Source organism: Mus musculus, chromosome 6, assembly GCF_000001635.26.
Source record: "Mus musculus strain C57BL/6J chromosome 6, GRCm38.p6 C57BL/6J".
NCBI classification, from domain to species: Eukaryota; Metazoa; Chordata; class Mammalia; order Rodentia; family Muridae; genus Mus; species Mus musculus.
In genome coordinates, this window is record NC_000072.6 from 69,643,623 (window position 1) to 69,666,085 (window position 22,463).

Here is a 22,463-nt window from a genome sequence, read left to right on the forward strand (position 1 = left end):
GAGAAATGTTTTTGCTATCCTAGGCTTTTTGTTACTCCAGATGAATTTGCAAATTGCCCTTTCTAACTCTGTCAAGAATTGAGTTGGAATTTTGATGGGAATTGCATTGTTTCTGTACATTGCTTTCAGCAAGATGACAATTTTTACTATATTAATCTTGTCAATCCATGAGCATGGGAGATCCTTCTACCCTCTGAGATCTTCCTTGATTTCTTTCTTCAGAGACTTGAAGTTCTTATCATACAGAACTTTCAACTTGCTTATTCACAGTCACACCAATGAGTTTTGTATTATATGTAACTATTGTAAAGGATGTTCTTTCCCTAATTTCTTTCTCAGCCTGTGTATACTTTCTGTATATAAAGGTGACTGATTTGTTTGAGATAATTGTATATCCAGCTCCTTCACTGAACTTGTTTACCAGATTTAGGAGTTCTCTGGTGGAATATTTGGGTTCATATATATATACTATCATATCATCTGCAAATAGTGATATTTTGACTTCTTCCTTTTCCAATTTGTATCCCTTTGACCTCTTTTTGATTTCTAATTCCTCTGGCTAGGACTTCAAGTACTATATTGAATAGGTAGGGAGAAAGTGGGCAGCCTTGTCTAGTCCCTGATTTTAGTGGGATTGCTTCGAGTTTCTATGCATTAAGTTTGATGTTGGCTACTGGTTTGCTGTATATTGTTTTTATTATGTACATGTATGGGCCTTGAATTCCTGTTCTTTCCAAGATTTTTATCATGAATAGATGCTCGATTTTGTCAAATGCCTTTTCAGTATCTAAGGAGATGATCATGAGGTTTCTGTCTTTGAGTTTTTTTTATATATAATGGATTATGTTGATGGATTTCTGTATATTAAACCATCCCTGCATCCCTGGGATGAAGACTACTTGATCATAATGGGTGATCATTTTGATATCTTCTTGGCTTTGGTTTGTAACAATTTTATTGAATAATTTTGCATTGATATTCATAAGGGAAATTGGTCTGAAGTTCTCTTTCTTTAATGGGTCTTTGTGTGGTTTATGTATCACAGTAATTGTGCCTTCATAGAATGCATTGGGTACAGTACCTTTTGTTTCTATTTTGTGGAATAGTTTGAGGATTGTAGGAATTAAGTTTTCTAGGAAGGACTGATATAACTCTGCACTTAGTCCCTCTCATCTTGGAATTTTTTTTGTAGGTAGACTATTAATGATTGCTTATATTTCTTTAGGGGATATGGGACGGTTTATATCGTTAATCTGATCCTGATTTAACTTTGATACCTGATATCTGTCTAGAAAATTGTTCATTTCATCCGGGTTTTCCAGTTTTGTTGAGTGTAGGCTTTTTAAAGACATTTTTATTAGATATTTTCTTCATTTACATTTCAAATGCTATCCACAAAGCCCCCTATACACTCCCCCTCTGTACCCTACAACCCAACCACTCCAGCTTCCTGGCCCTAGCATTCTGCTGTACTGGGGCATATGATCTTCACAACACCAAGGACCTCTCCTCCCATTGATGGCTGACTAGGCCATCCTCTGCTACATATGCAAGTAGAGACATAGCTCTGGGGAGGGTACTTGTTACTTCATATTGTTGTTCCTTCTATAGGGTTACAGACCACTTTAGCTCCTTGGGTACTTTATCTAGCTCCTTCATTAGGGGCCCTGTGTTCCATCTAATGGATAACTGTGAGCATCCACTTCTGTATTTGCCAGGCATTAGCCTAACCTCACAAGAGAGAGCTATGTCAGGGCCCTGTCAGCAAAATCCTTCTGGCATATGTAATAGTGTCAGTGTTTGATGGTTGTATGTGGGATTGATCCCTGGGTGGGGCAGTCTCTGGATGGTCTTTCCTTCCCTCTTGGCTCTCAACATTATATAGGCTTTTATAGTAGGATCTGATGATGGTTTGGATTTCCTCAGATTCTGTTGTTATTCCTTCCTTTTCTTTTTTGATTTTGTTAAGTAGAATACTGTTCCTGTGCCCTCTAGTTAGTCTGGCTAAGGGTTTACTTATCTTATTGATTTTTCCCAAAGAGCCAGCTCCTGGTTTGGTTTATTCTTTGTATAGTTCTTTTTGTTTCCACTTGGTTAACTTCAGCCCTGAGTTTGATTATTTCCTGCTGTCTACTGCTCTTGAGTGAATTTCCTTCCATTTGCTCTGTTTAGTTGTGCTGTCAAGCTGCTCATGTATCCTCTCTTCAGTTTCCTTTTGGCAGCACTCAGAGCTATAAGTTTTACTTATAGGACTGCTTTCATTGTGTCCCATAAGCTTTGGTATGTTCTGGCTTAATTTTCATTAAACTCTAAAAAGTCATTAATTTCTTTATTTCTTCCTAGACCAAGTTATCATTGAGTAGAGTGTTGTTCAGGTTCCACGTGTATGTTAGCTTTCTATTATTTATGTTGTTAGTCCCTGATGATCTGATAGCATGTATGTGATAATTTCAATATTTTTGTATATGTTGAGGCCTGTTTTGTGACTTATTATATGGTCAAAATTTGAGACGGTGCCTTGAGATGCTGAGAAGAAGGTATATCCTTTTATTTTAGGATAACATGTTCTGTAGATATCTATTAATCCATTCGTTTCATAGCTTCTCTTAGTATCCACATGTCTCTGTTTAGATTCTGTTTCCAGGATCTGTCCATTGATGAGAGTGGGGTGTTGAAGTCTCTCACTATTATTCTGTGAGGTGCAAATATGTGCTTTGAGCTTTACTAAAGTTTCTTTAATGAATGTGGATGCCCTTGCATTTGGAGCATAGATGTTCAGAATTGAGACTTCATCTGAGTAAATTTTACGTCTGATTTTAAGTTTGTTGAAAGATTACTTTCTTGCTTTTTCTAGGGTGTAGTTTCCCTCCTTGTGTTGGAATTTTCCCTTTATTATCCTTTGAAGGGCTGGATTTGTGGAAAGATATTGTGTAATTTGGTTGTGCCATGGAATACTTTGGTTTCTCCATCTATGGTAATTGAGAGTTTTGCTAGGTATAGTTGCCTGGGATGGCATTTGTTTTCTCTTAGGGTCAGTATGACATCTTGCTTTCATAGTCTCTGGTGAGAAGTCTGATGTAATTCTTTTAGGTCTGTCTTTATATGTTACTTTGCCTTTTTTCCTTACTTGCTTTTCATATTCTATTTTTGTTTAATGTATTTAGTGTTTTGATTTTTATGTGTAGGAAGGAATTTCTTTTATGGTCCAGTCTGTTTGGAATTCTGTAGGCTTCTTGAATGTTCCCTAGCATCGTTTCCTTTAGGTTAGGGAAATTTCCTTCTATAATTGTGTTGAAGATATTTATTGGCCCTTTAAGTTCATTCTCATCTATAACTATTATCCTTAGGTTTGGTCCTCTCATTGTGTCCCGATTTCCTGGATGTTTTGAGTTAGGATCTTTTTGTATTTTATGATTTTTTGATGTTTGTCTCAATGTTTCTTTTGAATATTCTGCATACGGGATTCTCTCTTCCATCTCTTGTATTCTGTTGGTGATGCTTGCATCTATCTCTCCTGATTTCTTTCCTAGGATTTCTATTTCCAGAGTTGTCTCATTGATGATTACTTTATTGTTTCTACTTCCATTTTTAAATCCTGGATGGTTATGTTCAATTCCTTCACCTGTTTCCCTTTGTTCTCCTATAATTCTTTGAGGGATTTTTGTGTTTCCTCTTTAAGGGCTTCCTGTATTTCTTTAAGGGGGTTATTTATGTCCTTCTTAAAATCCTCTATCAGCATCATGAGATATGATTTAAAGCAGAATTTTGTTTTTCAAGTGTGTTGTGATATCCAGGACATGCTTTGGTGGGAGTACTGGGTTCTGATGATGCCATGAAGTCTCTTTTTTAAAACTTTTTAAAAAAGATTCTTACATTTGCCTTTCACCATCTTGTTATCTTTTGCTGTCTCTTGTTTGTTTTTGTTCCTCCTGTAAGTCTCTAAGCCTGTGTCAATGCTCCTGGTAGACCAGCTCTCTCTTGGAGAGACCAGTGCACAGAGGACTTTGGAACAGTCCCACCTCCTGGCTGCAGATGTAGGCCTTTAGGACCATGTCCCAGTTGCTCTGCTGCTTGTGAGGCCTGTGCTTTCCTGAGTGGACCTGCCTTAGAGAGTCACCAGAGAGAAAATGATGATTTCACCTGTGTCTCAGGGTCAGGTCACACCCTGGAGGCCAGCATTCCTCTGGCTGGGAAGGTACACAGGGGGGCTGAGGATCAGTGCCACCTATTGGATGCATATGTAGGCCCCATAGGAGCCTGTCCCAGAAGCTCTGCTGCTTCTAAGGCCTGTACTCTCCTGACTGGGCATGCCTCAAAGAATCACCAGACAGAAAAACTCTCTCTGCCTTTCTTTTTTTCAATTTTTATTATTTTCTTCATTTACATTTCAAATGCTATCCCCTATACACCCCCCTGCCCCCCGCCGCACGCCCTGCTTCCCTACCCACCTATTCCCACTTCTTGGCCCTAGCATTCCCCTGTACTGGGGCATATAAAGCAAGAAGAAGGAAGAACAATGTATGGATAGTTCATTCCTCCTTAGAATAGGGAACAAAATTCCCACAGAAGGAGTTACAGAGACAAAGTTTGGAACTAAGATGAAAAGATGGATCATCCAGAGACTATCCCATGAGAGGATCCATCCCATAATTAATCTGCATTTCTACAATAATGCTCTAAACCATGGACCATCTCTGCTCATCAAGACCCGCCGTTCTTGAATGATGGAATAGGCCTTCCACTAAAGAGCTGAATCTAACCTCCCTTGAGAAGGCCTCCCAGCATTTCCAGCCACCCTACCAGGCCAACTCACTGCCATTTGTCCCCCTTCTCCATTTGGAGTGGTTTGTTTTTGTAATATTACAAGCTATAAGTAATTTCCCAAATCGTTAACACTATAATATAAAAGCTTTATGTCTAAATATTTGGACAAGTTGCATAGAGTCATTCATGCAAGAGTTGGTTGATTATCTGATGCTTCACCAGAAGTCAGATTCTTTATCTAGGTGTAATCCCCTCAGGATTTCCCACATCAATGTTTGCATATATGCTGGAGTTACCTTTGTTCAATATTCCTAAGAGAGATATGAAGCTCCCTTTGTGTAGTACAACAAAGAAACCCTTGTCCATACTTCATCTCTAGAGGAAGTAGCTAGGCCCTAGGGAGTTAAAGAGTTATTGTTCTAGTCTGTATCACTGTGTGAGTGGGTAACTACTCCACTGTTGACAGTAATAAGTGGCAGCATCTTCAGCCTCCATGCTGCTGATTGTGAGAGAATAAGAGGTCCCAGATCCACTGCCACTGAAGCGAACAGGGACTCCAGAAGCCAGGTTGGATGTGCCATAAATCCAGGGTTTGGGGGAGGTTTCTGACTTCTGCTGGTACCAGTGCAAGTTGCTGGAACTTATACTTGAGCTGACACTGCAGGTGATGGTGACCTTCTCCCCTGGAGATGCAGCCATGAGTGCTGGAGACTGGGTGAGCACAATTTCTCCACTGGACAATATGACTATGGAAAAACAACAGAAGAGAGAGTGAAAGAGATAGAGGGTGTTAGTAGACAGAGATACAAAAATAATTTCATAGCATTCAATATTCAGAGGAAAGAAAAAGTCTACTTTATGAAACTTTCCTGGGAAAAAGAACCTTGTTTTCTGAACTCAAACTCCTACCCATCTCTACCTGTGACACTGATTAGCATGAAGCTGAAAATCTGCACATGAAAATCCATTGTGTTTTTGATCCTGGTCTCTGACTAATTATTGCTCTTCCTATAAGTGCATCTCTTTAAAACAACTGTGAGAAATTTGTGGTTTCTGAGGATGAACTATGCAAATAGTAGTCTTTGGAGTTCTCGGCTTATAAAGTCAGGTGGTCTGTTAACAAAGGCAAACCTGGCTAATCTAGGACAATATCTACTTATTTGTAGACACTACACTTACAAAGAAGGAAATTTCTGTTTTTCTCTTCCTCTTTTGTGGTGCATATCTGTCACAAAGTATTGTTCATTGATTTCTCTTAAGACCAGCTTGATTTGATACACTAAACAAGGGATGTTCAATTGAGTACTTTGAGGTATACTTCTCTCTCAAACTGTTTATAATATTCCGAGAGCATTATCTGGTTCCTCTCTTCCTTGAAGCTGCTTAGTAGGTATCTTACATTCCAGTCTTGTTCACAATGCACTCTGAAAGCCAGTATCCATGTGTGTGATCTAAAGCTGAGGTGTGCTCACAAATAATTCTCCAATCATCAGGCACTGAAGCCACATTTAGGCGAATAGAAAAATACACTTTCACATTGAAATGGGTGAAAACACTGTGAAAGTTTAAAGAAACTAAATTAGTTGAGGATACTAACTAATGCTAGATTTCACAGTGCATCATGAAGATGCACTATCTGAAACACATCTAAGTATCTACCATCCTCAGTATACACTCTGCTCTGTTATAGTTTAGTTCATGTCATATAATTATCTGGAAATATTTGAGCACACTTTTCAAATAGATTAAATTTTAATTATTAAAGGATGACACCTCCTGAATTGGAAAATTTGTGTATAAGTTTGATCAAAGTTTTACCTTACCTTACAGCAAATTTCAATAATGTTCATATAACTTCAAATTTAGCATAGCCATGAGGAAGCAAGTGTATGTCTCTAGATCTTCCTTAAGAATTTCTTTCTCATTCTTTTCTTCACAAAAGACTAATTCCATTGTGTATCAAGAATTAGAAAAATAAATGAGAGACTCTGAATAGATACACTTATTGAGACTGCTGATCTAACAATTCTTAAATTAAAGTGAATTTTAAGTTACTTTTTTTGAGCACACAGCTGTAAATAAATGGCTACTTTTACTTCAAGGTAACCCATGATCTCATCTTTCTTTGTTTGTGTTCAGCAGTTAGTTGTTAGTCATATACTTGTTTCTTTAGAATTAAAGGATCCCCCATTATTGTTGTGAAGATAGTTTTTATATATTACCACTAAGGGTACTAGATCTACCTTGGTGTTATGTAATTCAAATAAGCAAGCATATTGGACAGTGAGTCTTGCTGTGCATAAAGAAAGGGTTTCCTCCTTTATTCAAGTTTGGAAATTTGTTTAGGATTCTCCAAAAACCCAAAAAATCAGAAATAATATTTTTGTCTCTATTGAGATAGGAAGATAACTAATCTTTTTTAGATTTATTAATTTTATTCCATATTTGTGACGTTTATTTGTCTGCATGTATGTATGTGAATAACTTGTGTGCCTGGTACCCAAGGGAGTAAAAAGAGGGCTTCATATATTCTATTACTGGAGTTTTGAATGCTTGTGTCATGTGAATATGGGGAACTTAACCCTGCTCTTCTGCAAGAGCAACAGTTGTTCTTAACTTCTGAGACATCTCTTCATGTCTCAGAAACATCCAATCTTAACTTCATACTAACTCAACTTCATACTAACTTCTTTCTTCCAAGAAGTCCTGATACTGTGACAACAACAGGTACTCAGTGGAAATGGATAATATCGAATCAGGATAGTCTGTTTGCACAAGCCAGAGTTCTGGGAGATGCATGGTCCCCTCTTCTGGAAGCAACAGGCTTGTTTCTTCATGAGATTAAACAGAATAAATCATGGTGTGGAAGTGCCAAGACAATTGCCATTGAAATGAGAAGACACTTGGAGATCTTGGATGCCAAGTGGATCAAGAGCTTAGGAACTTTTTGTTTTCTAGTGTTAAGCTAAATGTAGCTCTAAGGCTGCTGCTAGTGCTGCCCTCTACTGTTAGGATGGCCAAAATGAAGACAGTATTAATAATGTCTATTTTGGAGTCTAAAGGGAAAACTACATTCACAGAGATGAGTAGTAAATAGTAGTATGTTAAGGAAAAAACAAGGCAAACAATGCTTTTGACAATCCATGAGTGTAGTGATTCTTTCCTTCCAGTGGTTATAGACATAATGAAAAATAATGTTCATACAGTTAGACACATTTACACATGTACCACAGTTCATGTCATTATGAAATGAAGAAACATTCATGAGAAAATGTTAAATACAGCTACAAAAGTATTTAAAGTATATGAGTTTTTTTGGGCACATTAAATCTGTATTCATAGATACTCTCTACTGTGTTTTACAGTGAAGTTGCAAATGGCTCAAATAACATAGAACCTACTTATGACTTATGAAGTCATTTAATATAAAGTCATAATATCACAGATTTTAGAATAGCCTATATAGTTTTAGAAGGATGGCACACTCTGATGTGATCCTATGATCATGTGGCTGCGTCTGAGTTACAGATTATTTCTGCTACACAGAATCAAGAGAGAGTATTGATATCATGCACCATGGTATAGTAAATAGTAAGAACTTGAAATTTGAAATCAGGTTTTCATTGAAAATGCAATACTTGGGGTGGTGTATATAAATGAAAAATGTTGCTCAGCTAAACCACTGCATGTACTATCAGTAAAATAATAGCCATGAAATCCTACAGAAGACAGCAAGATACAGGTTGCTATGTGATTAATATTGATGGCTTTTATTGAAAATAACAAAAGAGGTGTAGTATCTTTCATAGCATCTTCATTCTAAGATATTTAATGATGGGTGAGTGAATATTATCTGGAAATATGTAAGGCCCTGAGGATGAATTAGTTAAGCCAGATGCCATCATGGATTTAATTGGCGCTCAATTCCATGTATGGAAAATGAAGTAAGGAAGAATCGATTCATCCTGTGTTTTCTACTCTTTTGTTCCACAGGCTTCCAGGCACTGTATTGTCACAAGAAGAAGAATAGAAACAAAATACCTCTATTTACCTCTGTAATTTCAATTCTAATTAAAAAATGATCAGCCCTTCCTTAGATTCCTCACTTAGCATTGCTGCTATTTTTTGGATTCTTAGATTGGAGACAAATGACAAATTGGGAAAAGGGAAATATGATACACAAGGTTTTTCATATTTAAATATGGATTTCTTTGGTTACTTTAATGGCAATTTTTGTCATATCTTTCGTCGTGAATTAGATGTAAGACTTATGTAGAAATGTTTAAATCATTTTTTGAAATTATAATATAACTGCATAATATTCCACTTAATTTTCTCCATTCAAACAAATCCCTGTACACACCTTGCTCTTCCTTACAGTCATGGCCTCTTGAGTTGGAGACCATTATAAATAAAAGACAACTTCCAAATGCAGACATTATATGTATAATTGCATTATCTGTATCATTGCAGAGTGAGTAGAACTATTCAAGAACCAGAGAAACTGGAGATTGGGTCTAAGCTTTTTATATCTCCTAGAAATGTCAGAGAAGTTTCATCCATGATGTCTAACGGCAGCTGCTTAAACAAGACTTGAAGAAGTATGACTACAGCATACATGCAAACAATGACATGGGAAATCTTGAGGAGATTCTACTCTAGATAAAAACTATGTGTAACTGTGGAATTTCTGAGAGTAAGAGAAATAGCTTTGTATGGAGTAGACTCCTGTAATGGTTTTCTAATATCAAGTGGTCAGCAAAACTTGATTGTATTCTCGCCTCTGTGTTTCCCACTTTTCTTTTCCTCAAAGGATGCTAGGAACAGGTTTTTTGAGTTTCTTCTGATGCAAGGTGCCCCAGAGTCCTAGAGCTTCTTATCCTGGTATCTATGTACCTTATGCAATCAGTCTGTTTTCCAGATAAAATTATCTGAATGTGGAGACCTTCAATACAATACCAGCTATTGCTTCTGCTCTTGGATTCCCAATAGAAATTGATGATGATACACTATTGATTAATAGAATACACACTTTGAACACAGGACTTGAAGAAATCAATTCAATATGGAAAATTTGGCTTATAATAAATACTATATATGGATAAAACATGCTTTTATGGTATAATAATACTTTATGAACCATGAAGTCTACCTGGTAATGAAAAGATTATTTATATGTAAACATAGAACTTTCCAGGTATCTGGTTTGGTTCTTTCTTGTTTGTTTGGTTAGTGAAGGTTCCTTTTGTATTTAGCAGAAGTCAATGGAGAAATGCATGACTCATTAGAAACTGAATGCTTAGGTTCAAATGGGACATCTAACTTATGTCTCTATCCCCAAGTATCAGAAACTGTCACATAATAGGTGAAGATGAAATGTAAAAGCCAGAAAATAGGAGAAGGGCTATGAAATGCTATCTTCTGGACATGATGTGGCTATTGCAATCATGAACTCATGGTAGCAGTGATTATCTGTAAGATAATGGTAGTCAAATTCATGGTATAGAGAGAGCAAGTTTAGAACAAGAAATACAGGAAGTTATAGAACATCATGAACAACAGAAAGAGAAGTTTAAGACTTGGGAACATGTCTTAGAGGAAACACTAGAATTGAAGACACAGGAAATTATGGACCAAAATAAGAGATTAAAAAGATGAAAAGGAACTAAAAGTTTAGGATTTAATAAGTCAAGATAAGCAACAGAAAGAGGAGAACGATGGCTGGAGACAGGAGCTAGAACAGATACTAGAACAAAGGATGCAGCAGCTCACAGATCAGACTGAGCAGCAGAGAGAAAATAACGAGGATTGGATGTTAGACTTGGAGAATAACCTTTTAAAATTAATCAATCAAAATGAAATAGACAGCAGACTATCAGAATTGAAATATGAAGAAATAATCAAAATGTGGAGGCAGAACCTTGAAGAAAGAATACAGGAAAAGGAAGAGCGACTAAAGAAGAGATATGAAGCATTGACACATACATACCTTAATGGCATAATTTAAATTTTCAATTAAGGAAAATGCTCAGGTAATGATAGAAAATATAATTAGAGAAAGCCAACCAAAGGTTATTAGAAAACAAACTTTAATCTATCCAGTTAATATACATTAAAGACCTCCAGATGATGATTATCAACAGGGTTATCAAGAATTTGAATGGTAACCTGTGGATGTGTTAGATTTGAGAAAATTTAAGGAAAGTGTCACTAATTTTGAATGCATTTTCCATTTGTAAAACAAATCCTGACTTCTTGGGCTATTAAAAACAGAATAATCCCCCAAGACTGGAAGGATATGGCAATAGCAATACTAAAACCTGCAAATGTACAATGGTTTGCATAGTGGAGAGATGATGTGAGGGAGATAGCACAACAACATAGAGCCAGGGGTAGAGAGATTTCCACAGACCAAATGCTTGGTGAAGGTCGCTTTGCTGAGATAAAGGTGCAGTCTGTAGATGATGAAGAAACTCTGGCATTGTGTTGATTGTCAGCCTTAAAGGCCTGAGATAAAGTATCAGAATCAGGGAAAAGACTTGAACCATTTACTCAGGTCATACAAGGTCTACAAGAAACCTTCCCTGACTTTTTACATGGGTTAACATCAGCTGTGGAAAGGAGTAAATCTGATTCACCACCAAGAAAGACAATAATTGAGTCATTAGCCTTTGAAAATGCAAATACTAAATGCAAGGAAGCAATCAGACCAATGAGGGGCATTCTCAGCATCAATAGAAGAGTGGGCAGGGCAGTGGTGATGCACGCCTTTAATCCCAACACTTAGGAAGCAGAGGCGGGTGGATTTCTGAGTTCGAGGCCATACTGGTCTACAGAGTGAGTTCCAGGACAGCCAGGGCTACACAGAGAAACCCTGTCTCAAAAAGAAAAAAATAAAATGAAATAAAATAAAATAAAAGAATAAATAAATAAATAAATAAATAAATAAATAAATAAATAAATAAAAGATTGGATTAAATATAGAGCTGATGTTGGATCTCACTCACCTGATATGACTAAAATAAGAGAAGCTGCCACTAGAAACCTAGTAATCACCCAAGATTTCAGATGTTTTAATTGTGGTATGTGAGGTCGTCTCAGAAAATACTGCAGAAAAAAAAAACAAAAAGAAAAGGAAAAAAAAAACCAACAAAGTAATACCAAAAGGAGGCCTAATCCTTATGGAATATGTCAAATGTGTGGCAAAGGCTGACATTTGACTAGGGAATGTAGATCAACAACAGACAAATGGGCCAACACCCTGCCAAAAATCTCCCAAGGGGTGCCTCTCCTAGGCCCCAATGCCAGACAGGGAGAGTTCTCTTCATCAGGACAAATAAAAGTCACTGCATCAAAAACAGATGTTCTAAGATTAGACAAGGCTAAAGACAAGGCTTTAAAGATCATATAAAGATATATTGCTCTAACAAGTCTTACAGGATACTCATATTCTGTCTAACATGGGCTCCATGGGAATTTTGAGTTTAAATCCTGGTTTGATAAGCTGCCTCTTATAAAGAGGTATAGTACTTAAAGATGGGAAATTTCACCTGTGATTCAGAACTAGATAGGGAATACTAGTCACTGACTCCAAGTAGAGAGCAGTGATAATTGCCTGCTATGAACCAGTATTAATTATTAGAAGCCTGTGGCTCTAGGTAGAGAGCATAACAGATATTATAATAGATATTAATTAAATAAATGTCTGTGTTTCCTGGTAGGAAGCACCACAGATAGGTGGTATATCAGATATTAGTGGAAGTTTGAATTAATTGCTTTAAAGATGGTATAAAGATATATTGCACAATAAGTCTTACAGGATACTCATATCCTGTCTAACATGGGCTCCACAGGAATTTTCGGTTTATATGCTGGTTTGAAAAGATGCCTCTTATAAGCAGGAATAGATAGAAGTATGAATCAATTGTTTTAAAGATGGTTTGATAAAGTCTTCAGGAGACTCATAGTCTCTACCATGAACTCAATGGAAATTTTAGGTTAATATCCTGACATGACAAATTAGAAAGGCTTAAATAGGCTAAAATGTGTGTGATTTTGAGTATAGTGGTGGTTTTATTGTTCTTCTGGGGCAGAGAGCAAGCTATAGGTTTTCCTGATTACTGGTTGAAGGATATGGTGATTTAAGGAAAGGGTTTGTCTTTGTGTTTTTTGAAAAGGTGATTAAGGTATTTACACTTCTAGAGTTATATGAATCAGATTTGATAGAAGAAAACCCCCTGAAGAACTAGAGTCCACAGAATCAAACAAAAAGATTATCTTGATAATATTAAAGTTTTCTTTTGAGATTTATATATTACAAGATATACTGCCTTGGTGAATTTTATCATCAGACATGCTGAACTGACCTACCTGAAGTCCTGATGTCTTGGGTTTTCATCTGGATCCAGTCAGGACGCAGACATCAAAGACAAACATTGGTGTGGCCTTCTTAAGGCTAACGAATTCCCCCATTTTCCCTACCTTTCCCTGTTTCCTCAAAAATATCTCAACACCCATATTCAACTTGAAGAAGTTATGAAGAGTCTTCGTCCCAGTTATCTAGACTTTGGGGCTGGGGGAAGTAATTATAGGTTGTCATTGATACTAAAAATTTTGAAGTACAAGACCCATTCTTTCTATTGCTGTTATTAGAAACAGATCTGAGATGTTTAAGCCTGTGAGTTAAAGGCCAAATAGGAAATCCATGGCTCTAAGTTTATTGTTAGGTTGTTTTCAGTTATTTTAATCAGAAATGGCTGAGAGTAGGTAACAGAACAGTCTAGATTGCTTTACATAGATAGTTGGTTTTCAAAAATGTCAGAAGTCCACAGAATATGATGTTTGATGTTATTTATTCACTTGTTGTTGAGACTAATCTGCTCCTGACAGCTTTCCCTGTCTTGGATTCAAAGAAACTGAGCATCTGTGAGTTAATCCAGTTGGGGCAAAACAGTCACTAGGCAAGAATTGCCTCATTTCATCTACAGACATAAAACTGCCCTAAAAGGACACAATTACAGGTTAGGACAGCTTGATTCTGCTAAGACAGAGTAGGCTAGTCCTTAATATTCCTGTTTCTCTGAGTCTGTCTGAAGACCAATGCTCCAACGTGTTGAAGTAAGGGTCTGTCCAAGTGATCAGTGATCTCTATAAATTGGCTAAGTTTTGGAAGCCATGTTAGGCTTCTTATATAGTTTCAGTTATATCAGTCATTCTTGGATTTCCAATTCAGTTGAAAATCTACATAGTCTCCTAGCCAGCCCAGGCTTTTTACTTTGAAAGGAACAGTTTTGAGAGGATTGTTTTCAGATGGCATTCATTCTAAAGCCAAGACATAGCCAGATGTAGAATTGTAAGTCTTTTAAATAAGAATAGATGACAGAAGTTCTGTTTAATTAACAAAGATGATTGACTGGGTGTTATGTCCCTTGTACTTTATACATTACAAAATAGTAATTGTTATGTTCAGTTATATCTGAGATAAAATAGTCTTTTAATTGGACAGAAAGGGGAAATTGTTGTGGACATCCCTGGGGATAATTATATTTGATGTCAATTCTTTTCTCCTGAGTGGTTGTGAACAAGGAATGAGTCAGCACTCAGGTGATTTCCTGTAAACCTGCTTCCCACCTTAATTTGTAAAATAAAGGAGAGCTGATAATTGGGCTTAGAGAGGGAAGGTGGAGTAGAAAGAAAGAAAAGAAAGAGGTTTGTTTTTCTCAAAGAACCAACTCCTCATTTGGTTAATTCTTTGAATAGTTCTTCTTGTTTCCACTTGGTTGATTTCACCCCTGAGTTTCATTATTTCCTGCTATCTACTCCTTTTGGGTGAATTTGCTTCCTTTTTTTCTAGAGCTTTTAGATGTGTTTTCAAGCTGCTAGTATGTGCTCTCTCCCGTTTCTTCTTGGAGGCACTCAGACCTATGAGTTTCCCTCTTAGAAATGCTTTCATTGTGTCCCAAAGGTTTGGGTACGTTGTGGCTTCATTTTCATTAAACTCTAAAAAGTCTTTAATTTCTTTCTTTATTCCTTCCTTGACCAAGGTATCATTGAGAAGAGAGTTGTTCAGTTTCCACGTGAATGTTGGCTTTCCATTATTTATATTGTTATTGAAGATCAGTCTTAGGCCATGGTGGTCTGATAGGATACATGGGACAATTTCAATATTTTTGTATCTGTTGAGGCCTGTTTTGTGACCAATTATATGGTCAATTTTGGAGAAGGTGCCGTGAGGTGCTGAGAAGAAGGTATATCCTTTTGTTTTAGGATAAAATGTTCTGTAGATATCTGTCAGGTCCATTTGTTTCATAACTTCTGTTAGTTTCACTGTGTCCCGGTTTAGTTTCTGTTTCCACAATCTATCCATTGATGAAAGTGGTGTGTTGAAGTCTCCCACTATTATTGTGTGAGGTGCAACGTGTGCTTTGAACTTTACTAAAGTGTCTTTAATGAATGTGGCTGCCCTTGCATTTGGAGCATAGATATTCAGAATTGAGAGTTCCTCTTGGAGGATTTTACCTTTGATGAGTATGAAGTGTCCCTCCTTGTCTTTTTTGATAACTTTGGGTTGGAAGTCAATTTTATTTGATATTAGAATGGCTACTCCAGCCTGTTTCTTCAGACCATTTGCTTGGAAAATTGTTTTCCAGCCTTTCACTCTGAGGTAGTGTCTGTCTTTTTCCCTGAGATGGGTTTCCTGTAAGCAGCAGAATGTTGGGTCCTGTTTGTGTAGCCAGTCTGTTAGTCTATGTCTTTTTATTGGGGAGTTGAGACCATTGATATTAAGAGATATTAAGGAAAAGTAATTGTTGCTTCCTGTTATTTTTGTTGTTAGAGTTGGCATTCTGTTCTTGGGGCTGTCTTCTTTTTGGTTTGTTGAGGGATTACTTTCTTGCTTGTTCTAGGGCTTGATTTCCGTCCTTGTATTGCTTCTTTTCTGTTGTTATCCTTTGAAGGGCTGGATTTGTGGAAAGATAATGTGTGAATTTGGTTTTGTCATGGAATACTTTGGTTTCTCCATCTATGGTAATTGAGAGTTTGGCTGGGTATAGTAGCCGGGGCTGGAATTTGTGTTCTCTTAGTGTCTGTATAACATCTCTCCAGGCTCTTCTGGCTTTCATAGTCTCTAGTGAAAAATCTGGTGTAATTCTGATAGGCTTGCCTTTATATGTTACTTGACCTTTTTCCCTTACTGCTTTTAGTATTCTATCTTTATTTAGTGCATTTGATGTTCTGATTATTATGTGTCGGGAGGAATTTCTTTTCTGGTCCAGTCTATTTGGAGTTCTGTAGGCTTCTTGTATGTTCATGGGCATCTCTTTCTTTAGATTTGGGAAGTTTTCTTCAATAATTTTGTTGAAGATGTTTGCTGGTCCTTTGAGTTGAAAATCTTCATTCTCATCCACTCCTATTATCCGTAGGTTTGGTCTTCTCATTGTGTCCTGGATTTCCTGGATGTTTTGAGTTAGGATCTTTTTGCATTTTCCATTTTCTTTGATTTTTATGCCGATGTTCTCTATGGAATCTTCTGCACCTGAGATTCTCTCTTCCATCTCTTGTATTCTGTTGCTGATGCTGGCATCTATGGTTCCAGATTTCTTTCCTAGGGTTTCTATCTCCAGCGTTGCCTCACTTTGGGTTTTCTTTATTGTGTCTACTTCCCTTTTTAGGTCTAATATGGTTTTGTTCATTTCTATCACCTGTTTGGATGGGTTTACCTGTTTTTCTATAAGGACTTCTACCTGTTTGGTTGTGTTTTCCTGTTTTTCTTTAAGGACTTGTAACTCTTTAGCAGTGTTCTCCTGTATTTCTTTAAGTGAGTTATTAAATTCCTTCTTTATGTCCTCTACCATCATCATGAGAAATGCTTTTAAATCCAGGTCTACCTTTTCAGGTGTGTTAGGATGCCCTGGACTGGGCGAAGTGGGAGTGCTGGGTTCTGATGATGGTGAGTGGTCTTGGTTCCTGTTAGTAGGATTCTTACGTTTACCTTTCGCCATCTGGCAATCTCTGGAGTTAGTTGTTATAGTTGTCTTTGTTTAGAGATTGTTTCTCTGTTGATTTTGTTACCCTCTATCAGCAGACGTGGGAAACTAGCTCTCTCCTCTGAGTTTCAGTGGTCAGAGCAGTCTCTGCAGGCAAGCTCTCCTTTTTCAGGGAAGGTGCACAGTTATCTGGTGTTTGGACCTCCTCCTGGCTGAAGATGAAGGCCCAAAACAGAATCTTTCCCAGAAGCTGTGTTGCTTTGGCCAGGAAGGTGGCAAGTTGTCTGGAGCCGAAGATGGCGCAGCCGCAGAAGCTCTGTGGCTCTCGCCTGTCCCAGAAACAGCTGGCCTCTGTATTCCACACCATCACCTGTGCAGCCTGCCCTCTGCGGAGTCCCGGAGTCAAGGAGGCTCCCACTGGGGCCTGAGGCACAAACCTCTCGGGCCGGGCGGACCCCTGTGCTCTCACCAGGAAGGTGGCCGGTTGTCTCCAAAGTATTTTTATAATAAGGTCTTCCATTGGCAGAAATAATCAGCAGCAAATTTTTCAACATTCTCATATAGAATGGGAGACCCAGACACAGCAAAATTAAATTACTAAGAAAAATTAGACCTTCCCAGGCCCTGATTATTTGTGTTGGTCCACTACCCTCACTTGGAACTTTTTGTTAGTCTTGTTGTACCCTATCCAGGAGTCAATCAATGTCTGGTCACAGTACAGCTATGAAGACTCCCTCCCAGTTTCTGGTGTTCTTGCTGTTTTGAATCCCAGGTATAGAAGGATGATTATGGTAATCTTTAACCATTTGTAATAATGATTTGGAACTTCAGAGAAGTCATTTTTGTCTCAATTGAACATGAATATTGTTTGTATGATTCCAATAACAGGCATAATATTTGGCATCCAGTTAATCCAATTCTCTTTCTACTCATCTGCATATGTAGAGGACAGAGTCACCATTAATTGCATGACAAGTTAGGAGATTACTATACCATTAACCTGATATCAACAGAAACCAAGTAATGCTCCTAAACTCCTGGTATACCACACATTCAAGTCGAAATCAGGGGTACCTTCAAGAATAAGAAGTCATGGATCACTTTGTAGTTTCATTATTCTTTTCCATTTTTAATCTGGCCTAGTAGGTGGACAGCTTTAGAAATAAAAATAAATAGTAATAAAATAGAGTTGGCATTCTCTCAAATGAAAGACAAAAGTTGTACATTAGTTGGGTTGCAGTTATGCCTAAGGCTCTCTGTTCTGTGAATTTTCATGATATTCTGTGATTATGAAATAATGAAGCTTTTCTTAAAGAATATGAGATTGTGATATCCAGGCTACAGATGGATGGAAAACATGTCATTTTGTCTACTTTTTTATTAATAAAGCTGAAACTGCCATGGAATAATTGTGTGCTGGGTGAATTCTTTTGTAGGTGAATGTAAACATATATTCCAAATCATAGTGAGACCAACCATCATAAGCTAGCAAGAGAAAACTTATTTTGAACTTTGTTTTTTATTTACTTATGTATATGTCTGTATGCCACATGTATATGCCAATGCCTTGAAAGTCTTTGTTTTTAAAGTGTGCCATGTAGATATATACCAGTTGGTTTGCAATGAAGTAAGGCCTCTCTAAGATACAATCTCACTACACCATAAATGAAGCCAATAGTGTTAGTAAATACTGAGATTTTCTAATATGCCTTGATACATGCTTGAATAAGAACCCTAGTTTCATAAATGTAATGAATCATTTCTTTGGACAGTTTTGTTTTGTACCCACTATAGACAGCCAAGGTAACAGAACACTAGATTAAGGCATTGCTCATTTTCATATCTAATATAGCAATTATGCTATTTAGCATATATGGTGTGTATGTAGTATATGTGCATTGATTACGTATGCTTGTATGTGAACAAATCATTTGTGTGTCTGTGTGTGTGTATGAATTATAAATTTTTAGGAAATGAATTTCAGGAAATGAAAAAAAGAATTGGTTTTTCCTGGATAAAGAATTCCTCTGGACATTCATAGAAGGATATAATTTTCTGTTATCTTTTAAGCACCTTATATGAGAGGGAGACTCAAGAAATCCTTTATCCCTTTATTCAATCTTCTGTGAAGTAAATAGGAACAAAGACCAAAAAATGAAATAAAAACCTTCTGTTGTTTTGAGAGGTCTATTCTACTCAAGGCAGTCTGTTGGCCCTCTGGGGAGGCAAAAGTATTAACTGTAAGAAGTATGGAATCCCAAAGGGCTACTATGCAAAACACCATAAGTTAGAACTGAAAGTATGTCGTTACTAAGAAGACACCTTCTGTTTCCACTCTTCTTCACTGTATTATTAAATGTGATGAATAGCACTTTCTGTAGTGTACATGTCAAAATAGTTTATAATAGGAAATGAATGAAACTGGCTGTCATATGACTGAAGTACAGCTCACCATTAATACTCAGAGTTAATTGTAATAATGAATCCCAGGATCATTTTAGTGAACAAATCTTAGAGACACAAGGTCACACTAATGAGGAACACATTTAAGGAAGTTTGAAGAACAAAAGTCACAAACAGAAAACCTGAGACTTTATTCTTCTTTTGAATAAATGTCATAGTCTCATTTGAACACAAATGAACCCTTGATTAAGTATTGTAAGTTGCATAGTGTAGACTGGAGAAGATCCTATATAATACAAACCCTGTTAAATATTATGTTTATCCAAATAGTTTTTGCATCAAAGATCACTCAGAGCCAGTAACAAAATGATATATGTTGTCAATATTCCAACTCATAAGGCACACCTTCCACCATGCTTTTTACTTTGAGCTAAATATTAAAATGAGTTTTGTTTTTAAATCTGATTTTCTAATTTTGGCTGTTTTTTGTGCATAACTATTTATTGAACATATTATATAGGCAAGTTTTGAGTATTCCTTTAACTAGGTTTCATAATTTAAGGTTAAAGAAAAGAAACTAAGTCCATTCTGAAAAGTTGTTGGCTGTATTTCAAACAATCCATTATAACTTCAAACTAATATTCCCCCCTTGGCACAATGTATATCTTAATATTAATTTTTGGAATTGAATTTTTTGGTGACTTCTTCTTATTCATATGAGGCTCTAGTACAAGAGCAGGAATGGGTAATTTCAAAAACTCAAGCAGCAGCACATACTGACAATGATTTGGAACTCTGGGAACACTCCTTCAAAATCAAGTAGGCTTTATCCCAGGAATGCAGGGATGATTAGATATATGGAAATATATAGTCTCCCAGCCAAAAAAAGCCCAGGACCAGACGGGTTTAGTGCAGAGTTCTATCAGACCTTCAAAGAAGATCTAATTCCAGTTCTGCACAAACTATTTCACAAAATAGAAGTAGAAGGTACTCTACCCAACTCATTTTATGAAGCCACTATTACTCTGATACCTAAACCACAGAAAGATCTAACAAAGATAGAGAACTTCAGACCAATTTCTCTTATGAATATCGATGCAAAAATCCTCAATAAAATTCTCGCTAACCGAATCCAAGAACACATTAAAGCAATCATCCATCCTGACCAAGTAGGTTTTATTCCAGGGATGCAGGGATGGTTTAATATACGAAAATCCATCAATGTAATCCATTATATAAACAAACTCAAAGACAAAAACCACATGATCATCTCGTTAGATGCAGAAAAAGCATTTGACAATATCCAACACCCATTCATGATAAAAGTCTTGGAAAGATCAGGAATTCAAGGCCCATACCTAAACATGATAAAAGCAATCTACAGCAAACCAGTAGCCAACATCAAAGTAAATTGAGAGAAGCTGGAAGCAATCCCACTAAAATCAGGGACTAGACAAGGCTGCCCACTTTCTCCCTACCTTTTCAACATAGTACTTGAAGTATTAGCCAGAGCAATTAGACAACAAAAGGAGATCAAGGGGATACAAATTGGAAAAGAGGAAGTCAAAATATCACTTTTTGCAGATGATATGATAGTATATATAAGTGACCCTAAAAATTCCACCAGAGAACTACTTAACCTGATAAACAGCTTCGGTGAAGTAGCTGGATATAAAATTAACTCAAACAAGTCAATGGCCTTTCTCCACACAAAGAATAAACAGGCTGAGAAAGAAATTAGGGAAACAACACCCTTCTCAATAGTCACAAATAATATAAAATATCTCGGCGTGACTCTAACTAAGGAAGTGAAAGATCTGTATGATAAAAACTTCAAGTCTCTGAGGAAAGAAATTAAAGAAGATCTCAGAAGATGGAAAGATCTCCCATGCTCATGGATTGGCAGGATCAACATTGTAAAAATGGCTATCTTGCCAAAAGCAATCTACAGATTCAATGCAATCCCCATCAAAATTCCAACTCAATTCTTCAACGAATTAGAAGGAGCAATTTGCAAATTCATCTGGAATAACAAAAAACCTAGGATAGCAAAAACTCTTCTCAAGGATAAAAGAACCTCTGGTGGAATCACCATGCCTGACCTAAAGCTTTACTACAGAGCAATTGTGATAAAAACTGCATGGTACTAGTTTAGAGACAGACAAGTAGACCAATGGAACAGAATTGAAGACACAGAAATGAACCCACACACCTATGGTCACTTGATCTTCGACAAGGGAGCTAAAACCATCCAGTGGAAGAAAGACAGCATTTTCAACAATTGGTGCTGGCACAACTGGTTGTTATCATGTAGAAGAATGTGAATCGATCCATAATTATCTCCTTGTACTAAGGTCAAATCTAAGTGGATCAAGGAACTTCATATAAAACCAGAGACACTGAAACTTATAGAGGAGAAAGTGGGGAAAAGCCTTGAAGATATGGGCACAGGGGAAAAATTCCTGAACAGAACAGCAATGGCTTGTGCTGTAAGATCAAGAATTGACAAATGGGACCTAATGAAACTCCAAAGTTTCTGCAAGGCAAAAGACACCGTCAATAAGACAAAAAGACCACCAACAGATTGGGAAAGGATCTTTACCTATCCTAAATCAGATAGGGGACTAATATCCAACATATATAAAGAACTCAAGAAGGTGGACTTCAGAATATCAAATAACCCCATTAAAAAATGGGGCTCAGAACTGAACAAAGAATTCTCACCTGAGGAATACCGAATGGCAGAGAGGCACCTGAAAAAATGTTCAACATCCTTAATCATCAGGGAAATGCAAATCAAAACAACCCTGAGATTCCACCTCACACCAGTCAGAATGGCTAAGATCAAAAATTCAGGTGACAGCAGATGCTGGCGTGGATGTGGAGAAAGAGGAACACTCCTCTATTGTTGGTGGGATTGCAGGCTTGTACAACCACTCTGGAAATCAGTCTGGCGGTTCCTCAGAAAATTGGACATAGTACTACCGCAGAATCCAGCAATACCTCTCCTGGGCATATATCCAGAAGATGCCCCAACTGGTAAGAAGGACACATGCTCCACTATGTTCATAGCAGCCTTATTTATAATAGCCAGAAGCTGGAAAGAACCCAGATGCCCCTCAACAGAGGAATGGATACAGAAAATATGGTACATCTACACAATGGAGTACTACTCAGCTATTAAAAAGAATGAATTTATGAAATTCCTAGCCAAATGGATGGACCTGGAGGGCATCATTCTGAGTGAGGTAACACATTCACAAAGGAACTCACACAATATGTACTCACTGATAAGTGGATATTAGCCCCAAA

At 37.1% G+C, this 22,463-nt stretch overlaps 1 gene segment (V, D, J or C) and 1 further gene; one reads left to right on the forward strand and one right to left on the reverse strand.

Annotated features, from left to right (window-relative positions):
• The window catches only part of Igk (immunoglobulin kappa chain complex), a 3,171,119-nt gene that overhangs the window by 2,087,987 nt on the left and 1,060,669 nt on the right, over positions 1–22,463 (forward strand).
• On the reverse strand, positions 5,202–5,732 carry Igkv4-53 (immunoglobulin kappa variable 4-53). The segment is given in 2 exon segments: positions 5,202–5,510; positions 5,684–5,732. Coding segments are annotated over 2 exon segments (358 nt in total).